At 41.0% G+C, this 22,913-nt stretch overlaps 1 protein-coding gene across 2 annotated transcripts in view; it reads right to left on the bottom strand.

Moving 5' to 3' along the window:
- Positions 1-1,039: 1,039 nt before the first annotated feature.
- LOC125641907 (uricase-like) overlaps positions 1,040-22,913 on the bottom strand; it is a 38,647-nt gene continuing 16,773 nt past the window's right edge. For both annotated transcript variants that reach the window (XM_075131681.1, XM_048862468.2), the window contains exons 2-8: positions 18,791-19,009; positions 17,434-17,550; positions 15,557-15,635; positions 5,532-5,718; positions 4,792-4,915; positions 4,303-4,386; positions 1,040-2,839 (exon numbers count right to left, since the gene is read on the bottom strand). In XM_075131681.1, the coding sequence (XP_074987782.1) occupies positions 2,759-2,839; positions 4,303-4,386; positions 4,792-4,915; positions 5,532-5,718; positions 15,557-15,635; positions 17,434-17,550; positions 18,791-19,009 (891 nt within the window). In that variant the 3' untranslated portion in view covers positions 1,040-2,758. The remainder of the gene's footprint in view (positions 2,840-4,302; positions 4,387-4,791; positions 4,916-5,531; positions 5,719-15,556; positions 15,636-17,433; positions 17,551-18,790; positions 19,010-22,913) is intronic.

Below are 22,913 nucleotides of genomic sequence, written 5' to 3'. Positions count from 1 at the left end.
TTCAAAAAGTGTTACGAACTATGGGACTGCTCCTGTGCACTTTACTCAGGTGAAACACCTGTTGACATCAGGCCACATACATATCAAAGTCATTTCACCCAGCACAGAAATACAGCCAAGAGCCAACTCTGAGTGAAACCTGTGCAGTCAACCTCTGCAGCCCTTTAGGACTGGGGAGGAAGAATTATTCTGCCAGATAAAACTTCAGGGAGTCTGTGTAAGTAGAAAGTAATGATCCAGATTGGAGTTTGGTCAGGACCTCAGGTATAACACCTCTTCTCGCATGAGTTCTTGTTGGATGTTTGGCACTTTTCTACTCATCAGTCTATTTAGCCTGCCTAAGAGTCACACACACAGGCCAGATTTGTAACGGTTTTCAGGTGTTGCTCTGCTCAGCATTGCAAAGTCTAAGCAATTTAGACAGCTAAATCCTAGTTTGACTTTTAATGAGACTTATGCTCCCAAGTCCCTCAGTCACTTCTGAAAATGGGACTTAGCCATCTCAGTCACCTAGACATAGATTTTTAAAGATATTTAGGGGCCTAACTTTTATTGAAATCCATGAAAGTTAGGCACCTAAATACCTTTAAAAATCCAGCTCTTAGGCATTGCAATTGCAAGCAGAGCACTGTTTAAATCTCTTTTCAAAGCTGGGCTGAAATGCCTGCACAGCTACAGAGCTCTAGAGAGACTGCCTGGCATGAGCAGTGATGTGTGTTGAGAACCAATGGGAAGTCTGAATAGGGTTTTGTTGTCTTCTTTCTGTGTTATTGCTTCCGTTAAGTTTGTCATACCACAATGAGCAGGCTGTCCACACACAATAAACTACCTGCTTAACCTAGGAAGAGGTGGGTAATGCAATGTTCAGGGGAATCCTTTTTTTAGTTTAAATGGAAGAGGTGGAACATTTTGGGGGGGGCTGATCTGAAATTCATATTAGTAATGTTATCTGGTATATATTCATTTTAATGAAATCGACATGGGCTCTTCCCTAATTCAATATAATAATCAAGAAGCAGTTTTCTTTTAAACTTTGCTTTTTATTTTTCTATTAAAAGAGGCATAGATAATCTACAAGACCATGCAGTCATTTAAATAATAATGCAGCAGAAATAGAAAAGAGATGAGACCCTCAAATGTAATACAATAAACTTCACACAAGGAAGAAGTAATGTTCAGCACAGAGTTAAAAGAACTATAGACCAATTAGTTGGGTCAACTAGTCATCAGTTCAGGCAAATAAAAGCACATCTGGAACAAATCCATCCTTTGATATAAGTTGTTCTATTGTCTTTAAGAAGATGTCACATTTTGATGAGCAATAGCTGCCTTCCAATTTTATGCAGCATTTAAGACAAGCAGATGAATCCTTTTGTGCAAAAGAGAGGAAGAGATGCTCCTATGTTGCAAGCAACCTCAGTTTCCTAAATTCCCATTCAGGATGTGTTCCTTAATTTTTAGTGCTACCCAAAGCACGTGATTAGATCCAGTAGGGCAAAATAAGTCTAAATATATTGAGTGAGGATTTTAATGCCCAAAGCATTTTGGGGTGAGATTTTCAAAAGCACCTAAGTGATTTGGGCACAAGTCACAATGGATTTAAGCTCCTATGTCATTTAGTAGCTTTTAAAATCCTGCCCTTGGAAACTAAAGGCAGCAGTTTCAAGCTGATGGGATTTGAGCAGGTTTTATATTGTGGATGTGTCAGCTGCAGGTTGTGAACACATAGAAGTAAGATGTGCTGATTTTGCTATTTAATATCTGTGCTCAAAGCTATGTCCTGGAGTAACTAAATATTTTAAATGAGTTGTAAATAAAGTGGAATTTGTCTACCCATTTTTCTCCCCAAAAAGCCATAGCTCACTTCTTGGGTTGACTCCTGCCTGCTCAAAAGTCATGATAGTATTGTTAAATTAAAGAACAAGACCTAAATAACCCCAAAGAAATACCTTAAGCATTTCAATGATTAACATAGAAGCAATTCTATAGCTGCATAATCCCCATAACTGGTTGTTTGATGAACAATAATGCAGCAGCCATCTAACTAGAACCCTTAAATGGAAATTAGTCAACATCTGTACTATTAATATTGTAAAGAAGATATAATATATAAGTAGGTAGAATGTGGTTTTATTTCCTCATTTGCTTCATGAAGAAATCAGGATCTAACTGAATTTACATCGGTAATATAAGTAATAATTCTCTAATTTAAATATATTGGGCCAGATCCTCAGCTACGTAAATCATTATAGTCCATTGAAGTCATACCAGTTTACACCACCTAAAAATTTGGTCTCATGCCAGTAAATTAATTTTAGTGTTAATAGGAAGAATGAATTAATGCATGAACATTAATAAATAATTTATAGAACCGATTTAGGATTTTAAATGTGCAAAGCACATTACAGACATTAACTAATTAACTGGAACTTTCATAATAAGTCTAAAAATAATTGTCTTCTAATGAACTGATTTTAATGTTTCTGGCTGGGATTTCCAAAGGAATCCAAGGGAATTAGGTGCAAAAATCCTATTGAGATTCGTTGGGGTTTGGATAGCTGAATTCCTTAGGCTCCTTTCAAAATCCCAATCTCTGTAATTTGAAGAGGGAAAAGTCAGGTCAATGAATGGAATGGATACATTCTGAAAAGAAAACCACATGGTAAGTGTGTCCTGTACGTGTGAATGGATCCCATAGTTTCAGTTGGTCCCTGGTCAAAACATCCATCCAATTGACTTGCTGCTCATCTCTTGCATTTTAGGCTTGCTCTCTTAAGCACTTCTTCCTACCGAGAGTGCATGTATAAGAAGCATAGGGAATCTCCACTGGCACCAGAACCTGAACAAAAATGACATATTCATAGATACTAAGGTCAGAAGGGACCATTATGATCATCTAGTCCAACCTCCTGCACAACTCAGGCCACAGAATCTCACCCACTCCACTCCTGTGAAAAACCTCTCACCTATGTTTGAGCTATTGAAGTCCTCAAATCGTGGTTTAAAGACTTCAAGGAGCAGAGAATCCTCCAGCAAGTGACCCATGCCCCATGCTACAGAGGAAGGCGAAAAACCTCCAGGGCCTCTTCCAATCTGCCCTGGAGGAAAATTCCCTCCTGACTCCAAATATGACGATCAGCTAAACCCTGAGCATATGGGCAAGATTCACCAGCCAGATACCCAGGAAAGAATTTTCTGTAGTAACTCAGATCCCACCCCATCTAACATCCCATCAGGCCTATTTACCATGAATATTTAAGGATCAATTAATTACCAAAATCATATTATCCCATCATACCATCTCCTCCATAAACTTATCGAGTTTAATCTTAAAGCCAGATAGATCTTTTGCCCCCACTGCTTCCCTTGGAAGGCTATTCCAAAACTTCACTCCTCTGATGGTTAGAAACCTTCATCTAATTTCAAGTCTAAACTTCCCAATGACCAGTTTATATCCATTTGTTCTTGTGTCCACATTGGTACTGAACTTAAATAATTCCTCTCCCTCTCTGGTATTTATCCCTCTGATATATTTATAGAGAGCACTCATACATGAGTAGCTCTTCTCCAGTTGGAGTACCCATCAACCTCAGTGGTATCATTGAACTAAAATCAATATTCCATAGAACCTAAGGGCACTCAACACCTCAAAAGGTCAATCCCACAGGGAACATTCCTGCCCTTATTGAAGTCAATGGGATTTTTGCTATGAACTTAAATGGGAGCAGGAGCAGACCTATACTGGCTGTTTAAAAGGGGCCAGGATAAGAGTCGTGAGGGAAGGGGACCCAGATCCAAGGGAAAGAAAACAGATAATAGGGGATGACTAATTCATCTGTCAAAAGTGGCAATCGTAAAATCAAATACTGTGATTTTCCTCTCACTTATACCAGGTTTATACTAGTGTAACTTCATCAGGCCAGCTCCTCAGCTGGAGCTGGGCACCACTCTGAGCAGCTGATGGGGAGGGAGACAAATGCTGTACAGCTTCCACCCTTGTCCCCCTCCCATCCCAGAGTTGTGCCCAGGTCTAAATTATACCCTGCTGCAACAAAACAGCAAAAGGCTCTTCTAGCGGCTGGGGATTTCTGGAGCACAGCAGGGGGTCTGACCACATACCCTTTCCTTCACCACACCCTCAACACGCTGGCCCTACATCACAAGAGGGAATCCATAGGAACCCGCTTAAACTAGCTTTTGTGGCCAATTTGCACAACCAGAGCAGTGCAAAGGAAACACATCTCTAGTGGGCTGGGTTTTTTAGATGACTCCGTGCATTTAATATTGTAAAAGTTCCCTCACCTCCTTGTCATTGGTCAATCCAAATTTCTTCAGGTCTGTGACATCATAATAGATGTTGTTCAAGGTGACTTCAATCTCCTGTATCTGAAACGATAAAAATCTGAAACTGTCACAGTTTGTCACCATACTTTCCCGCATGACAATCTGATAAAGTATTTAAACAACTGAAAGGTCACAAAAGGAAGGAGAGCAAAGAGGATAAAATGGGCCCATTTTAGAAACACTTGAATGTTATTCTGTAGCATTCTTCCCTTTCATTTCTGAGTCTGCTCCTGTGAAGTGCTGAGTTCCCTTCACTCCCATTATCTTCACAGGAAGTGCTCTGCGTTTTCTCTGCATTCTCACTTTTCCAAAACAGCTGCCTCTTCAGGCAGTTTTCATATTTTACTTAGGTTATCTAGACAAATGAGCTCAGCCTGAACTTCTCAGTGGATCCCACGACTGTATTTTCATTATGAGCTAAATATTATTAAATGGTGAAAAAGATACCTGTGGAACTCTCGCCAGGGTGAGCATCTGAATATTGTTGACAGTCTTCTGGTGAGAGGGTGAGTATTCCCCACAGTCAGGTGGCCCAGAAAATGCCTCAAGGACACACTCATGAACAGTGCCCCTTAAAAATATTGTATGAAAGTAAAGTTCTAAAATTACTGATGAAACATTTTATTAAATGTCATTATGCTTGACTTTTATCTGTAATATTTTAATTTCATTTCCTCTGTCTCTCTCTCTAGCAACAATATAACACAGGGTTTGTACTAAGCCCTCTCCTTAACAATTCCCCCTCCCGCTCCAATCCCCCTAACCCTGTAATATTGCAAATCAGCATTTTATTTAAGCTATTTAGCTTATTTTGCCGAGGTGCGCTGTGTTCCAATATGAACTACCCAGTCCAGATCATCAACTGGTGTAAATCAGCAGAACTCTGAATCGGAGCTACACCAGTTTACACCATCTGACCATCTAGCACTCAGAGCCTTATTTCCAGAAGTACTGAACACTCATAACTTCAGCTGAAGTCAATGGGAGCTGTGGGTGCTCAGCAACGGAAAATCAGGCCTAGAGAATTTAAATAAGGCAGTTTTAATGGTAACAAAAAGCAAGCTGGGGTTGCTTTTAGGGCACAGTCTGTGCAGTCCCTACTGCATGTGGAGTGTTGATTTGTTTGTTTTTGAGGGAGTCTAGAAATAATAAATTTGCCAGAAGACATGATTCAATTCAGTACGTACCATATGCAGTCAAAGTCAATATCTTGACACTCGCCATAGGACCACTTGCAGAATAGTTCTGCACTTAAAACCCTGTCAGTCCGTTCAGGAATTGTGGTGTATTTGTCCCTGTGGAAGCCTTGAAATCCAGACTGTGTTGTTTTCTTAAGTTTCAGCTCTTTAATTCCAGAGATAACAAGTGGACGACCTGTGATCCAAAAATATTAGAGGGAAAAGATCAGCTCCTATTCATGCAGGGAGATGGGAACTCTGTGCTGGGGTGATGTACTGCCATACAGCATTCACCCAAAGGTGTAATTTTATGCATTTGTGTGATACGTAGGTATTGTTAAACATCATTTTCTGCACACAGACATACGGAGCTGAGAGCCAACTTCTATACATTAGAAGTTAGAGTGTGATCTTGAAAGGTGCTGTAGGTCCTTTCCCTAAGGAGTGGCACACTCCCAATCCAATTCCCATTAAAATCAATGGGAGTTAGTCATTCCACACCTCACCTTTTTGATCAGCCCCTTAGCCATGTCTGTGCCACAGACTTTATTTCACACAATGTACATCAGTATACAGCCATCAAACTTAGTATATCACTCATGTGTGTGTATACTTGGCTGCTTGCACCAGCACTGCACATACTCACCAGGACTGCTTGTGTCAATGCAAAGGGCAGTGTGCCATGCACAGTTGTCTGGCAGAATGCCTGTTGGGAAATTTTTGCAGGACAGAAATGACTTGTCCACGGATCACTGAGAGCTAGGGGCCAAGTTCCCAGCATGCACGTGTCTCCACCCCATAATGCCAGCCATATCCCATAATTTTTGCTCCTTATTTTTAAAACCCCACAATCCCGCATGGCACTTTTCGGTTTCCATCATCTCTGACAGAAGCATGGAGCCCACAGAGCTCTGCACTATTCTCATAAACACAAGACACATGATTCACCTGTATTTGCAGATGTGCAGAAGTACCACACTTTAGTAGTCAGCCATAAGTGTGTTCTGTGCTGAACTGTTCTCTGTGCCTTGAGCTTTGGTTGCTGGTAGTACATGTTTGGTGTTTGCTGTCTAGGTACAGCTCTGACTGTTTCCCTCAGCCTCTCAGTTATGTGGTGCTTGCTGTACATTACAAGTATTGTGTGCTTTGAGTACTGTAATGCATTCCACAATGTTTGTTGTGTACTATTAACGATAATTTTATTCTCCAAAAATAGAAAATTGAGTGGCAAAAACAGTGCAGAAAAACCATGAGCAAAAAACGGCAGGCTATGCAATACAAATTTTAAACATATATTAACAGAATGGGACTTTGAAATTGGAAAGGCAGCTAACATTTCTGTCCATTTCAGTGTACAAATATAATCCGTTGTGCCTACAGATATGCCAGCTGTGGCTCTCAGAGGTCAGTGTACGTGAAGCTGTGATTTTCCTTGCTGGCGCCCCACGTGGAGTGGTAGGAATACAGATGTGACTGTTATGCTATGTAATGTAGGATGGTGCATGCAGCTGCTAGAATGGAGTTCTCTCAGGACTACAAAGGGTTGGGAGTCCAGGATTTTTGGACCTGTACATCAACCAGGGTCTGCAAAAGCATTTGTGTTTGCTGCGTCAGAAGACCCATTATGTCTTGGTGCATCTCCCACTACTTTTCCTGGGCCTTTCTCCTGCTCACTCTCTCTTGCTTCATGCCATCTGCCATGTTGGCCCTCCAGACCCTTTGTTCATGGTCTGATGCAACACCAGCTTTCAGGAATTTACTGAACATGTCCTTCCTAGTTGTCTTCTTTCTCCTCCTCCTCCTCAGGATCTGGCATTCTGTGGGTGAGAAAGGCGTGCCCCTCAAGGTAGCAACAGCAGCAAATGCTGATAAAAACAGACACATGTATCATGGATTTACAGTCCACTACATGTTTCAGAGTAGCAGCTGTGTTAGTCTGTATTCGCAAAAAGAAAAGGAGTACTTGTGGCACCTTAGAGACTAACCAATTTATTTGCTTTATAAGCTTTCGTGAGCTACAGCTCACTTCATCGGATGCATACATTACATGTATCCGATGAAGTGGGTATTCACCCACGAAAGCTTATGCTCCAATATGTCTGTTTAGTCTATAAGGTGCCACAGGACTCTTTGCCACTTTTACAGTCACAATGGAAAGGGAAAGATAAGTTTCAAAACTCCCTCCCTTATTCCGATAAAAACTTTTCAGCTTTGGAGGGCCTCTGCACAGCACTGTTCTCCAGCCCCAGTGATGGCCTGCCAGAGGTGAGGAGGGGTGGGTGGGAAGGAATTTTGGTTGCATGAAACAATAGAATTTCTGTCCCTATTCCGTGGGTATGAGCATAGGGCAACAGCACTGAATATTGGCACTATTTTTCTCAAGTGGTCGTGATTTTAGCTGATATCTCGCTCCTGGGGGTAACAAAGGCACAGAGACCACAGCTGCTACTGGTGTCCCAAAGTCACCTGAGCCGATATGCTGCTAGCCTGTATACTGCAATGGTGCCAGCCAAACTTGTCATGGAGTGGTGTCGGAAAAGGGTACATTAAAAAAACTGCTTTGCCTGCCCCCTGCCAATGAAAGCATGTACCAACTCCTACCTTTGTTGTACCTTTTGCTGCTTCTTCTACAAGTAAAACGATGAAAAGATGATACCTGTGCCTTATTAGCTTGGGGATGGATGGGCTTGGTACCATCTTTAAACTTAAACATTGTAAAGAAAATGCATGAACATGCTTACCCAAGATCCCTTCCCCTTCTTCAGTTCATCCGTACTTAGCTGATGGGACTGTCTAGACTGTGCCAGAATCTCAAACAGGTCCTGGCTTGGGGCATGGCTGAAGCACCCCTGCTGCATCTCCCCACTTCTTCTCCACCTGCTCACAGTTCAAGGCTGGGATCTCTGTCTCAGGCTCCTCCAAGGTATCCATGGTGGTCTGCAGCACGCTGGTAGGGTCTTGGCCAAGTATGACATACATCTCATCGTAAAAGTAGCAGCTCAGCACCAGATCAATTGTTGCACTCCCTGACCTTGTGGTATACCAGGTGCTGTTACTTTGCTTTCATGCAGTGTTGCTCCTGGTCCCCGTCATACCTCTTTGCCTGCATCCCCTGTACAATGTACTGGCAGATGTCCATGTTTCTGTGGCTGGTCCATGGCTGTGCTTGCACAGCCTCTTCTCCCCACACCCAGGAGATCCAGGATCTCCTGTCTACTCCAGGCAGGACCCTGTCTAATGTGTAGACCCAACATGGTCAGCTGGGTAATAAGGAAAAGGCATTTCAAAAATACATGAAGTGGGGGAGGCTTCCAGTCTCTATGATCCATAGGCAGTGGAGTTCACAATTGTGACCAAAGTGGTCTGTGTCTCAGGGAATAAGGCGTTGTGGGACAGCTGTTGGAGAATTGTTAGGGTTGACCCAGGTCACATAGTGTCTACACTCACACTGCATGACCATGGTTCATGCTGCTCAGGGAGATGGTTTTACTGCATTGCTGTAATGGAGTGCTTATGTCAATGGGAGACAAATTTTAGTGTAGACACATGCACAAATAGGTTGATGCAAGGGGGCTTATGTTGGCCTAACTTTGTAGTGTAAACAAAGCCTTAGACAGAGCTAGGACTTGTTTCAGCGCTTATTGAAGGCAATGGAAGGACTCCCATTGACTTCAGTGGAAACTGAATTGAGCCATAAGTGATGTGGCCTAAGAGAATGATGAGGTCAGTTTTTTCCTATGTAATAACAGGGAGTATTGTAGGAAATCTACTATATATAGACTGGAACCCTTTCACATCTATCTCCGTGTGAGTTCTGCATGTGGTAGATTTGTGGGCAAGCAGCCACTGTGAACTCTTGCAGTTTCAATAACTTGCAGACACTGTTTTTTGTACCCGCAGCTTCAAGTTGACAGTAGGTACTTTCAGTTTTGACCGCTACATCTAAAACTCACTACTGCAGTTCCCTGTAGCATTGTGAGGATCACAGCTTTCTTCTGAATAACAACCAGAAGAATTCTTGACTTTTTATTTGAGATGCTCTTTTGGATTATCACACTGGGAAATGTCATGTGTCTACTCCTTTGGGTTACACTGATAACTGAAAATTTAACTTTTGTTTCTCTATGCAATGAAGAATTTTTCTGAGCAAGAGAAGCTAGTTTTTTGGTTTGGTCCCAGGTAACAATCAAACCTGTTTCATGTGTGTGAATAGTTGATGTGTCACAAATCTTTCTATTAGGATACTTGAGAGTTATCACTAGTGATGGTTGAGAAGTATTTCATTTTTTTAAGCATTGGAAAAACACATGCCCCACATACATAGCAATATCACGTCTGTATGGCATGTGAAACCAGCCTTATGACTACACCAAGATTTCTCCAAAACTGAGACTGTACAGGTCCAAAAGGGAGTCTATTCATCTACATCAGATAAGGATAAACTTCTTTCTGCTGGCTCAGGAGATTGTCCAGGAGATATAGTCTTTCAATGTGCTTATGCTCTGAAAAGTGATTATATAAAAATGGCATCATGAGTAGGGATGGTTGAAAGTTTTCCATCAACACTGTTTTTTGACAGAAAATTGAGGTTTTGTCAAAACAAAATTTTTCATGAAAAGTATCTGCTTTCCATACAAAATTTTGTTTTTGTTGAAAACTTTTTGCTGAAAACAAACAAAAAAATTTTTTACTAAAATTTGACATTTTAATTAGGAAAAAGAATCTTCTGATACTGAATTTTCATACTTATTCTCTGTCAGTGATTTTGACACTACGTTTGGTCAGTTGAAAAAGAGCATTTCCTAGCTGCCAGCTTTGTGTGGAATCTGAAAGGCAAGCTGTGTTCTTTCTGACTGTGAATTTTTTAATAACGTAGATTCTGCAGCTGGGTCTTAGTTATTCTGATGATAATGTGCAAGCCAGAATAGGGTCCGATTCACTCTTCCTTACTTGTATGAGCTCTTGCCATTATAAGACAATATTTAAAGAATAGCCTGTAATAGGATTTCTTAATTTTAAAAAATTGGCCACTTGATACAGGAGATACTTAAAATGGATTGCCCCATCTGAAATAATAGTCACATTTTATTTTGCAGATACAGATTTCCTCTCATTTTTATTCTTTGCATTATTTTTGTTGTTGTTTTAAACTTGTCTAAGGAGTTGTATCTCTAATTTCCAGGGGATTCCCCTCTATTTCTTACCAGGACATTGGAGCAATTAAAGAAAAGACTGCCCTCAGTAATACTTCCCAGGTTTCATACAGAGCCTTATGCATGCTGGGACAGGACTTGAGGAGTTTAGTCAGTGCTGTGTAAGTCGTCATACACTGGAGGCATGAGCAATGAAACTCCTAATGTATGTATCTTACTGTCAAGTATCACTGCCTCAGTTTAAGGAGCTCCCCTGTAACCTGGTATATAGATATTTTATATATCTATTGTCTTAAGCCAGAGGACCCCAAACTGTGGGGTGTGCCCCCAAAAGGGGCATGGTGGAATGTTGGGGGGACCCAGCAGGGCCCAGACCAGTTCCCACAAGGGGTGGGGAGGGAGCGCCACCCAGTCCCTCCCCACTTCCACCTCTCCTCTGGTCCTGCCCCCAACTGCATCCCCCTCTCCCAGCCCTGCACCTGACCCTGTGCCCAGCCTTAGTGCAGCTCTGCTCCCGGCCCTGCACCAGCCTCAGCCGCTGGCCGCATCTCTGTTCCAGGTCTGGGGCCAAGACCAGGATACCCACGGGCCTGGATGCCAGACCCCACCACAGCCCAGCTGCGGCTCCGCTCCTGCCTCCACCCCTGGCCATGGCCCGGCCCCAGACCCACCCCCTGCTGTGGTCCCAGCCTCAGACCCCGTGCTCCTGTCCGTGGTCCCCCCCGGCCTGGCTCCGGAGGGGTTAGGGTGGGGGGCACTAATAGGGTAAGGGGGGTGCAACCCTCAAAAGTTTAGGGACCACTGTCTTAAGCTCATTACAATGGGTGACCGAGCACCTATGCGATGTTTATCAAAAGATAAAATACCTTATTTTATACTATCAGTATATATAATTTTTATGTTTTCTTTTCAGTTGCCAGATATTGAATCAATTAAATTAACCAAGACCTTTATTGACTCACAGTAGCTTTGTGCTTGTTAACATTCGATAAGTTGATAATGAAATATGCTTATGATGATCATATTAATTCTCACAGAGCTCTTTTTACTAGCAGAGTGAAAGGGTGAAATGTAAGGGTTGCCTGAGAGGTAAATTTCAAAGTCTAGTTAATAGGTGTGTAGGAGGAACATTAAAGATAGAGACAATTATCTTGCAAGAAAGTAAAAAGGAAATGGTTGAAAACCATCTCTGATGTTACTCTTCTCATATGTGGAAAATCCCGAGAAAATTATTAAAGGGCTGCATGATAGCGAGACTGAAAATTGAAGGGAAGTAATTTTGGTGAGTTCTGGTACATGCTTTTTGTTTGCAAACTCTCATCGGGTGTTCCCTTCAGCATGACCTTTTGTGGCCCTGCAGGTGCAATGCACTCAGCACCCCTTCAGGTTCTTTCAATCAATTATACAAACTTGGGTTGGTTCAAAACATGTACCCCCATCCTGGGATCTAATTTATTAAGTCTTTCTACAGACTGTAACTTACTTCACTAGTCACCCCACTCTGGGTTCATGTAAGAGTCCTGGTCAGATCTTGTCCTTGTTCAAGAGTCCCTCCCTGCCCCCACCCTCTTTGAGGACCTGGGGTTGTGCTTCAGATGGTTACTTTCTCAAAACAGGAATCCTCAGCTCTCCTGCTTGGAGCTGGCTTGTAAATGTAACCCTTCTGCCAGGCAACAGCAACAAGGGCCAGGTTCAATATCTAGGAGTTCCTGTTAACATTACAAAACAGAACTGTCTCGAGCACTCACCCAGAAATCTGGGAAAACTAAACGCCATACCTGGGTTCTGCTGAGAGATAATACTTCCCCACTCGCAAGTACTACGTCTGGAAAGGAAACTTTTATTAAAAGGAACAGGGAACGTAGTATTAATTTGGGGAAAAACAACAACAAAGATTCAGAAGTATGCACGCCGTATGTAAATACCCAACCCACAGTATTGTGGGCAGTGTCCTTTGCCTCAGTTTCAGACCTTGCTTTGTGAAATTCTGACAACTGTCCCTTTAACACACTACTCCCCTTTCCCTCTGCTGCACCCTGCTCATGGCTGGTCGTCCAAAATCAGTAACATCCCCAAATTCAGGGGTGCATTCACCAGGATTCACCTCCCACCCCAGAAAGGGTGTGGGTGTCAAGCAATGCCTCTGCTGCTGCCACTGCTCACCATTGCTGCTCCTGATGGCCACCACATTTACTGCTGCACACCGCAGTCCCTGCTTCTGCTTGCTGCTCACACCTCTTCCACTAGCTGCGATGTAGTGTTCTGAGGTTACACTGCTTAGCCCAGTTCTTAGTGGTATCAGTGTGTGGTGGGGAACCTCACTTCTGCTGCATCCTCTGTGTTATCTTTAATTACAACACTATCCCCACACCAGGTCTAAGGCTCGGCCCCCAAAACTGATCAGTGATTTCAATTCTAGTGATCATTGAACAGAAACACAGACTCTAATTTGAGTCTGATCAGCTCTGTCTTTAAACACCAGAGGGAAAGGATCAAATGGTATCTAGGACTCTTTAAACAAAGTCTGCACCACCACCAGTTATCCCATCACCCGCTCACTTTCACTTGGATTTGGCATCACTACCTCCTGCTTGTGAGTGGAGTGCAAGTAAGTCCCCCGCAACTGAGGCATGTTGAGTTCAGTTCTGCTGCCCTTTAGTCGTACAATAAGGATAACATTTCATTACCCCTTCACTCAAGACTACAGTGAATTTTAACCCAGAACAGCCAAAACTGATCACTTTGGCAAAGCCAGTATGTCTGCTGATCACCTAGACACAATAGGTGTGTCTATGCAAGTGCCATCTGCTTCTGAAGTACTTTCCCCAGTTTATTAATAGATGACGGGGAAGAGCTCATTCAGGCCCTGGCTCACATTAGGTAGCCAGTCCCTCCATCTCTCCTTAAACATGAGTTCCCACTCTCCTCCTTGGGGCTTGGTTGTACTTTAGCCAGCTGTAGAGCCCTAGCCAGGTTCTCCATCAGCTGGCCTCTTTTTTCCCCAATCAGTCCTCAGGCTCAGTGTGTTCAGCAGGTCAGCCTTCTCCATCTGCTATCTGCCCTCCTATGAGGGAGGAGGCAGAATTTATGCTGGTTCCTTTCTCCCAGTTCATCCCCAATTGGTTGTGTGAAATGATTTGCCCCACCCACTCTGCAAGGCTCTTGCGCCCCTAAAAGCAGCATGATGGCATTTCCTCCCAAGCAACATTTATTCCTGGCACTGCTTCTGCTCTATCAATGTCTCCTAGGTCCTTATATATACTTTGGACCGTTCAAAATCTTAAAAGGCAATGCCACGTAACAGGGATGGACTGACCCTGTAGGCACCACGATCCTTAAAGGACAGACTGCTCCCTCAGGCAAACATTCACAGCTTTTATGCATGTGGTGTACAAGGTTTGGTGATGAGTCTTTAGACACTGAAAAATATGAGATACTATCAGTGTATTAAAAGCAGGAGCTTTTCCAGAAAATGATACAAACTCTTTAATTTCATTCAGGTTTCTTTTTTAATTTCCTTGCAAAAGTTAAGAAAGGATGTGGAAACCCAAGTCCGAGTTGCTCATGCTGCCAAAAATGTGGCATTGGTTAAATGTCTTAGGATCATAAAACATCTCTACCTATAGAAAACTGAGGCCAAAATTCACTGGAAATTTGTGTCTGATGCTGCCTGTTCTACTGGTAGAAATATTAGAAAAAACACTCAGAATGAGCCTTTCAGAGCTTTTTGCTGTTCACAAAGGAAATGAGTTGTGCCAAGATACCAGGAGACATGCTATATAACCCATACAAGTGCCTTTCAATTCTAATAACCCTGTGAACCAGGAAGGGGACTTAAGGGTCATAAGACTGGTAATGAGCTACAGAACCTTTCATCTCTTGATTATGAATTTGAATACAGCCTCAGTCAGTAGCAATTAAAAGTTGTTACTATCTGATGATTGTTCAGTACTAAGGAGCCTATTGTTACTATTTCTATCTCAGCAGTGCCTAGAAACTCTGGTCCCATTGTGCTTAACACTGTAGTGATCTCAGTCCAGTTCCTGGCATTATATCATCATGTTACATAAAACAAAATTTGGATCTAACTGGCATTCTTGTTGACAGTCAGAGCAATGAGATGGAATTTGTAGATTCAAATTGGTAGCTAGACATCTAACATGCTAGTTTACATATGTAGGTGCAGTTTTAAATCCTACAGTACTTGAACACTCCAAAACTCTCACTGAACTCAGTGGGAGTTTTGGTTATGCAAGGAATTCAGAATTTGCACACACACACTTTAGTGTTTACACATGAAAAATTGCTTGCACAGAGATGTGGGTGCAATTTTAGAGGTTAGGCTGAGGTCCTCTAACAGCTTGGCCTAATTTGTAATGCAGAAATTCAATCTTTTTAGAAGCAAAGCCAAAGCATATTCTAGGGGTTTTGCAGTGTTACTGTAAATTAGGCAGTTGGACTAAAATACTATGTCTTTGGGAGTGTACTGACTGCTAGAGTAACATTAATATTCAAACTATAGGCTATACTACGATGTATTAGTTGAAGCAGGGCATTTTCAGAAGCCAGTTCAGTCCTGTGAGTTTATGTAATAGTAATGCTTTGTGAACAATTGTAATTATTACGTGTTTAGGAGAACTCTATAAATATAAGGCTGGATTCTGCTCACCCATGATTCAATGAGCAAGGACAAAGGATCAAACCCATTTTAAAAACTTTGAGGGTGCCCCTTTCTTTGTTTTAGCACTGTGGAGAATCTTTGATAATGTTCCAAGCCTTTAACTCCTGCAGCTATCTCTAAACCTGTGTTTGTCTTTAATCAATAGAGACATTAAGGAAGGAGTAATGATGCTGAAGGAAAATTAGCAATTATTTTCTCACCATTCTGACACTGTTCAGCTTCACAAAAGCGAATTCCTTCAGGAACACAGATAAAGGAATGGACATGGGGAATTCCATTCTACAGGTTTAAAACACAGTTGTAAGTAAAACTGTAATGCATTGTAATATAACTTTTAAAAAATGAACTCAGAAAGAAACATCCAGAAAAACACACTAGTAATGTTTAGGGATGTCGATTAGTCACAGTTAAATCACGCGATTAACTCAAAAAAATTAATCATGATTAAAAAAATTAATCTCAATTAATCGCAGTTTTAATTGCACTTTTAAACAATAGAATACCAATTGAAATGTATTAAATATTTTGGATGTTCTTCTACATTTTTATATATATTGTATTCTGTGTTGCAATTGAAATCAAAGTGTATATTATTTTTATTACAAATATCTGCACTGTAAAAATGATAAACAAAAGAAATAGTATTTTTCAATTCACCTCATACAAGTAGTGTAGTGCAATCTCTTTGTCATGAAAATGCAACGTAAAAAGTAGATTTTTTTTCTTTCTCTTTTTTGGCTACATAACTGCACTCAAAAACAAAACAATGTAAAACTTCAGAGCCTGCAAATCCATTCAATCCTACTTCTTGTTCAGCCAATCGCTCAGACAAACAAGTTTGTTTACATTTGCAGGAGATAATGCTGCTCGCTTTTTGTTTACAATGACACCTGAAAGTGAGAACAGGCATTTGCATGGCACTTTTGTAGCCGGCATTGCAAGGTATTTACATGCCAGATATGCTAAACATTCTTATGCCCCTTCATGCTTTGGCCACCATTCCAGAAGACATGCTTCCATGCTGATGACGCTCATTAAAAAAAATAATGCGTTAATTAAATTTGTGACTGAACTCCTTGGGGGAGAATTGTATGTCCCCTGCTCTGTTTTACCTGCATTCTGCCATATATTTCATGTTACAGCAGTTTTGGATTCTGACCCAGCATATATTGTTCATTTTAAAAACACTTTCACTGCAGATTTGACAAAAATGCAAAGATGGTACCAATGTGAGATTTCTAAAGATAGCTACAGCACTCCACCGAAGGTTTAAGAATCTGAAGTGCCTTCCAAAATCTGAGAGGGATGAGGTGTGGAGCACGGTTTCAGAAGTCTTAAAAGAGCAACACTCCAATGCAGAAACTACAGAACCCGAACAACCAAAAAAGAAAATCAACCTTCTGCTGGTGGCATCTGACTCAGATAATGAAAATGAACGTGAGTCGGTCCACACTGCTTTGGATTGTTATTGAGCAGAACCTGTCATCAGCATGGACGCATATCCCCTAGAATGGTGGTTGAAGCATGAAGGGACACATGAATCTTTAGCGCATCTGACACGTAAATATCTTGTGACACCAGGTACAACAGTACCATGAGAACGCCTGCTCTCACTTTCAGGTGACATTGTAAAAAAGAAGCGGGCAGCATTATCTCCTCCAAATGTAAACAAACTTGTTTGTCTGAGCGATTGGCTATACAAGAAGTAGGACTGAGTGGACTTGCAGGCTCTAAAATTTTACATTGTTTTATTTTTAATGCAGTTTTTTTAACATAATTCTATGTTTGTAACTTCAACTTTCATTATAAAGAGATTGCACTTCAGTACTTGTATTAGGTGAATTGAAAAATACTATTTCTTTTCTTTTTTTACAGTGCAAATACTTGTAATAAAAAATAAATATAAAGTGAGCACTGTACACTTTGTATTCTGTGTTGTAATTGAAGTTAATATATTTTAAAATGTAGAAAACATCCAAAAACATTTAAATAAATGGTATTCTATTATTGTTTAACAGTGCGATTAATCATGATTCATTTTTTTTAATCGTTTGACAGTCCTAGTATTTTTATATACCTTTTCTAGACGCCGCCATGGTACCTCTTGAACATAGGCCTTGATGTACACCACATGGCAATATGATGAAAGGAAGTGATTGCAGATATCCAGGGCAAATTGTTCTATAGTTTGGATCTAAGAAAACAAATAACACATTAGGGAGCACCAATTATCTAATGTATATTGGCATACAGAATACAACTTGCACAGTTTGTCTGGATCACTGTAAATATTTTGAGTGAAAATAGATGTTGTGGCTGATATGGATGCCATTCAATTCTGAGTTTATAAAGACTGTCTTTCTAACCACCTGGTCAGCATGCACTGTAAACTACAATAGGAGCTAAAGAGTCACATTCATCAGAGATCCCTTTTTCCTTAGGTATAGTATCACCACACAAAGGAAAGGAGAAGGCAGAGTAGAATGACTGGATTGAGAGAAGCCACCACTGGTACCTGATCCTTAGAAAATGTAATATCAGAACATTCCTGGTAGGTGGTCTCATTGAACAATAAAAACTGAAGAACACTAAAGGGTAAAGATGGGATTTCATAATGAGACTGAGAATTTGGTCCATAGTGTGGTATAATTAGGCTATATGGAATTAGCAGATTAAAAGAACAGCTGAAGCCACTGAACCGGGGGTAATGATACTTATTTTCTTTGTAAAGCTTTTTGAGATCTGCTGATGGAAAGCACTATATAAGAGCTAGGTATTATTATTATTTATTTATTATTAAAGAGTGAACAGCTGTCCTACTACAAAAGGTACCTGAAGACAGGTGTGAGAACAGTGCTGGCTTTGTCAGACAAAAGACTGCACCAGAAAACTGAAGAGGGACCCAAATTCCAAGTTTAAGATTCAGAATTGGATTCATACTTTTCCAAAGTTCAGGGGTATCAGATCCAAAGGGTCCAAATGCAAAAAAGATTCATGATGGGGGAGAGGGTGTCAACCAAACCTAAAAATGTCTTCCACGTATAAAATAAAAATTATCCACACTTGTGCACCGCATACCACATGAGAAAGTCAATGTTGTCTATGAAAAATTAGTACTGGAAAAAGGAAAGATCCAGTTCAAAATCTTGAAGGGAGCTTCAGTGCCAAACTGGAAAGCAGAAAGCAAGAAAAACATATGAAAGGGAGTAGGAATTTTGCATTCAGCCAAACTCTCTTCAACTTTTGCCTGGAAAAGAGCTTCTCGACCTGGGTGAGCTTTGGAAGGGGATAGAACAGGCAATGAAAGAGGAGAGAGGATCTTTTGAAATATGTTGACAATAGAAAAGTAAGTACAATGACCACTTCCAAATAAATCTTGGACAGCATCATAAATACCAGTCAGTACAATACTAAATAAAATCATTTAAAAGTACCCCTTTGCATTTTGCCAAAGCTAAGACGATGTTCTTCATGGTGTCAGTAGGGATAACAGCAGAATTGTCTCCATGCAAGTACTCATTGACAGAATTCAGTCTAATATGTACGCAAGCTTCCACTTCTTTAATGAAGTGTTTCTTGTCATCTCTTCTAATGCGAAGGAGTTTAATCACGTTCTTTCCATACACAGAATTCAGGACTTCCACATCTTCATTCTGCAGTGAAAACACAAGCATTTCTTACTCAATGGAAATCACAATTATAAAGGAAGCCAGAGCCAGGCTCCGCTGGATCAAATACCTGTTTCTTTATCAATGGCGATCATTTTATTTTTGTGTTTATCCTGGAATGCTACAGTAAGTAAGGTAACACCCAGGAGAAGGTGTGAGGTTCTGGCAAGAAGAAAGAAACCATTTTAAGGAGACACTGTTATTAATAGTAGCCGTGGTATTTAATGTTTTTATTGAAGAGGCCTCAACTGTTATAGGCCCTGTTGCACTGGACACTGTACAAATACCCCATGTAATCTGTCCATTGTCTGGAACAAACGTTCTGTTTGACAAAGGAGAGATATAATGTGCCACTATGGCTATTAGACTTGATTCACCACTTTGTTATTTTTGGTTTATATTCATTGTTATGCCATTGAGATCAATGGAGTGTCACATGTTAGGCTGAAATCCATGGAGTTACACCAGCTTAAAACAGAAATTATACACTGATGAATCAGGCCCATTATGATGATGATGATTATTATTGTTTATTATTTGTATTGTGGTAGTACCCAGGGACCCTAATCATGAAACAGGACCCCACTGTGCTACACACTATGCAAACACATAAAAACAGACAGTCCCTGCCCCATGGAGTGTACAATCTAAGTATAAGACGAGAGACAATCAATGAATACAACAGATAGGAGAGGACAAGGAAACAATGAGACAAGATATTATGTCTCTCAGCACATTGCTCAGATGTTTGAGTAACAAACACTCCAGGCTGTAAATCTAAGTGACTGCAAAGTGTTTGATGGAGTGACTCTGGATTTATCTCCCTGTAGCTGAAATCATCCCACACTCTGGAGAATCAAGCCATGCCATTAGCTCAGATCTACTCTCTCATTTTCTGGCTTGCTCCTGGAAATAATTAATGCAACCAGCCAAAAGGTGTCAAAATCCTTTTAAACCTCTTCCCAAATTTGTAACAGCAACAAAATATAAGCAGAAGCAGTAGGGTCTTGCATTATTTCAAAGCTACTAACTCCCTAGAACACACTTATTTCTCAGACCAAGGTTTTCATTCTACATATCAACTTGGCTTATTTTTCTGGTTGGCATTTTTTCCCTGTTACCTTTAAAAATATATTTATGGTTTTCAGTTACTGCTGAGGTTTCTAGTAACAACCCAAGTAAGTATTTAAAAGAACATATTATAATTATTATTAGTCATTATTTCAAAGCATCCACAGTGAGCTGAGAACTTCACAGAAAAGGTGTAAATGACAAGTCTTTACTCCAAAGACCTTGCTGTGTAAGTGGTAGATCTGTTACACAAATGAGACTATAACATACACCAGGAAAAGAGGTGGTCAGAAAAGACTCATGTTACCAATATATGAGGATATAGTTTCTCAAGTTAGGCCCACAAATATTCACTAGTCCAAAAAAGGTGGGTTGGGTGGGTGGGATTTTGGAAGATCATAGAGTCTTAATTAGTGATTTGAATGGATCAAGGAAGGAGGTTTGACAAATGGATTTCAAAAAGGTATGCCAAGCATATGGGGCAGGATGGAGGGAGGGATGGAAGCGCTGTTGAAAAACAAACAAAAGGGGTATCAGATGGGCAAAGCAGAGGGTACAGACAAAAAATCAGAGGAAGATCAGGTGAGATATTTAGGCAGGTTTGTGACACACTGTGCCCCATGGGATACTCTGTTCTCCATTTTCACCACTTTTATATGGTTTTGATATATCTTGTACAAAGTATGCCTTGTGTGTACAAAGTATACCCCATGTGGTATCATTTGAAAGCTCATAAGCTGCTGAACATTATTATCTTGGTAAAATGTGTGTGGCAACTTTGTATGTAAAGTTATGAGACTACTGTATAGCAATGATTTTACAGTAACATGTTACAAAGTTAGAAAAGCAGGCTCAAACTCGTTTTTCAGAGACAAAGACACATTTGCACGTCAGCGGGATGCTAAAGAGTCATTACTAAGATCCTACTTGAATCACGTGATGATTGTCAAATAATTGCAACTGAGTTGCGGACAAGACATGGAAAATTGAAGAAAAGTAATAATTGACCTTTATTAATTGTGGTAATTTGGAAAAGCCAGAGAAGACTTATTTGTTTAAGAAAAGTTTTCTGGAACAATATAAACACTCAAGTATTATGTTATGCGTGCTAATTTTTTTAATAACCAGACATTTTTCTGCAACTATATTGTAGTCATCAATGCCCAGGGCTGAGAGTCCAAGCACTGCATGCACGGGGCTGGCAACCTGAGCCCCAGCTGCTGTCAGCTCAGATAAATGAGGTTCTACTGCACTAATGGGGAAAAAAGTGTGTGTTGCAATTGTCAAAATGTATGCAAAATTGTGGACTGTGCAAAGTAAGCTAATTAAAATCAAAATTGCGGTGGAAGCCTAATACTGGAGGATCTGCAATTTCCGCAATATTGGAAATTAAGTTTGGCCTTCATCACTAACTGTTTAATTGAAGATTCACCAGCAGGGAAGCTGTAAACAAAGTATTTACAATTCATGTGAAGGACAGCTGGCAATGGAACTGCTGACCCTATGACCCAGCAAAGACTTTTCCAGTACAAAGGGTCAGAGTATTAAAAAGAGAGACAGTGACCACCTCGTCACCTCTCCTCCCCCATCTCTACTTACAGGAGTGAGATAACTTGAAAGACAATAGGAGCATCATTGGATTGAGGGGAGTGTCCTCATTGGTAGTCGTTCCAGTTAGTATGGACTCCTGAAAGTTTTTGGGTGAGAGAAACCTTTTTGATTTCAAATCTTATTTAGCTTGGTAAAGTTTAGGAATTAGTTTGCAGTTTTATCCCCTGTGTAACCAGTTCTGACTTTTATGCCTTTATCACTTATAATCGCTTCAAATACATTTTTCTCTAGTTACTAAACATTTTATTCTTTTACCTAATCCAGTGAATATTTGTATTGAAGTGCTTCAGGATTCCACTTGAACCAACAAGGCTGGTGCATTTAAACATTACTGTTTGGAATGTCAGACCAATATGAGCTTATGCTGCACAGAGGTCTACTGAGCAGTATAAGATGCACATTCCTGGGATGCAAAGCTGGGGTTGGGGAATTTGCAGGTGTTGCCCTGTATGTAGTTCAGGAGTGGCTGGGAGAGCATTAATGTAACTTTGCTAGGAATGACTTTAAATGCTAATGGCTGTGTGTGAGCAGAGCATTGAGAGGCTGCTTGTCGTTAGCAAAGCAGTGTGAAAGGCACCCTGGGCTGGAGGGTTAAAGGGACACAACGGTTCAACAGTCCAGATTGTACCCTGGGGGATGTCACAAGGGGCTATATGCTGTAAGAGCTTGAAAGTAAGGACAAAAAGTTTGAGCTTGAGGATCAGCAGCACAATGGGGATCTGTAGGGGACGAGGTTAGGAGGAGGAGATTGCAGTCGTCAACAGGTGGGAGTTGATAAGGGTGTGGGAGAGTGGTTAGAGCATCATGAAAGAAAGCAAAAGATGGATTTTTTTCAATAATATCCAGAAAGAAGCAACAGTAGTTGATGTTGTGGTGGGAGTCTACTATAGACCACCAGACCAGGGGGATGAGGTGGATGAGGCTTTCTTCCGGCAACTCGCAGAAGTTACTAGATCGCAGGCCCTGGTTCTCATGGGAGACTTCAATCACCCTGATATCTGCTGAGAGAGCAATACAGCGGTGCACAGGCAATCCAGGAAGTTTTTGGAAAATGTAGGGGACAATTTCCTGGTGCAAGTGCTGGAGGAACCAACTAGGGGCAGAGCTCTTCTTGACCTGCTGCTCACAAACCGGGAAGAATTAGTAGGGGAAGCAAAAGTGGATGGGAACCTGGGAGGCAGTGACCATGAAATGGTCGAGTTCAGGA

This window comes from Caretta caretta, chromosome 8 (assembly GCF_965140235.1).
Source record: "Caretta caretta isolate rCarCar2 chromosome 8, rCarCar1.hap1, whole genome shotgun sequence".
Taxonomy (NCBI): Eukaryota; Metazoa; Chordata; order Testudines; family Cheloniidae; genus Caretta; species Caretta caretta.
Note: the sequence above shows the minus strand (reverse complement) of the source record. Positions and strands in the feature narration are given on the sequence as shown.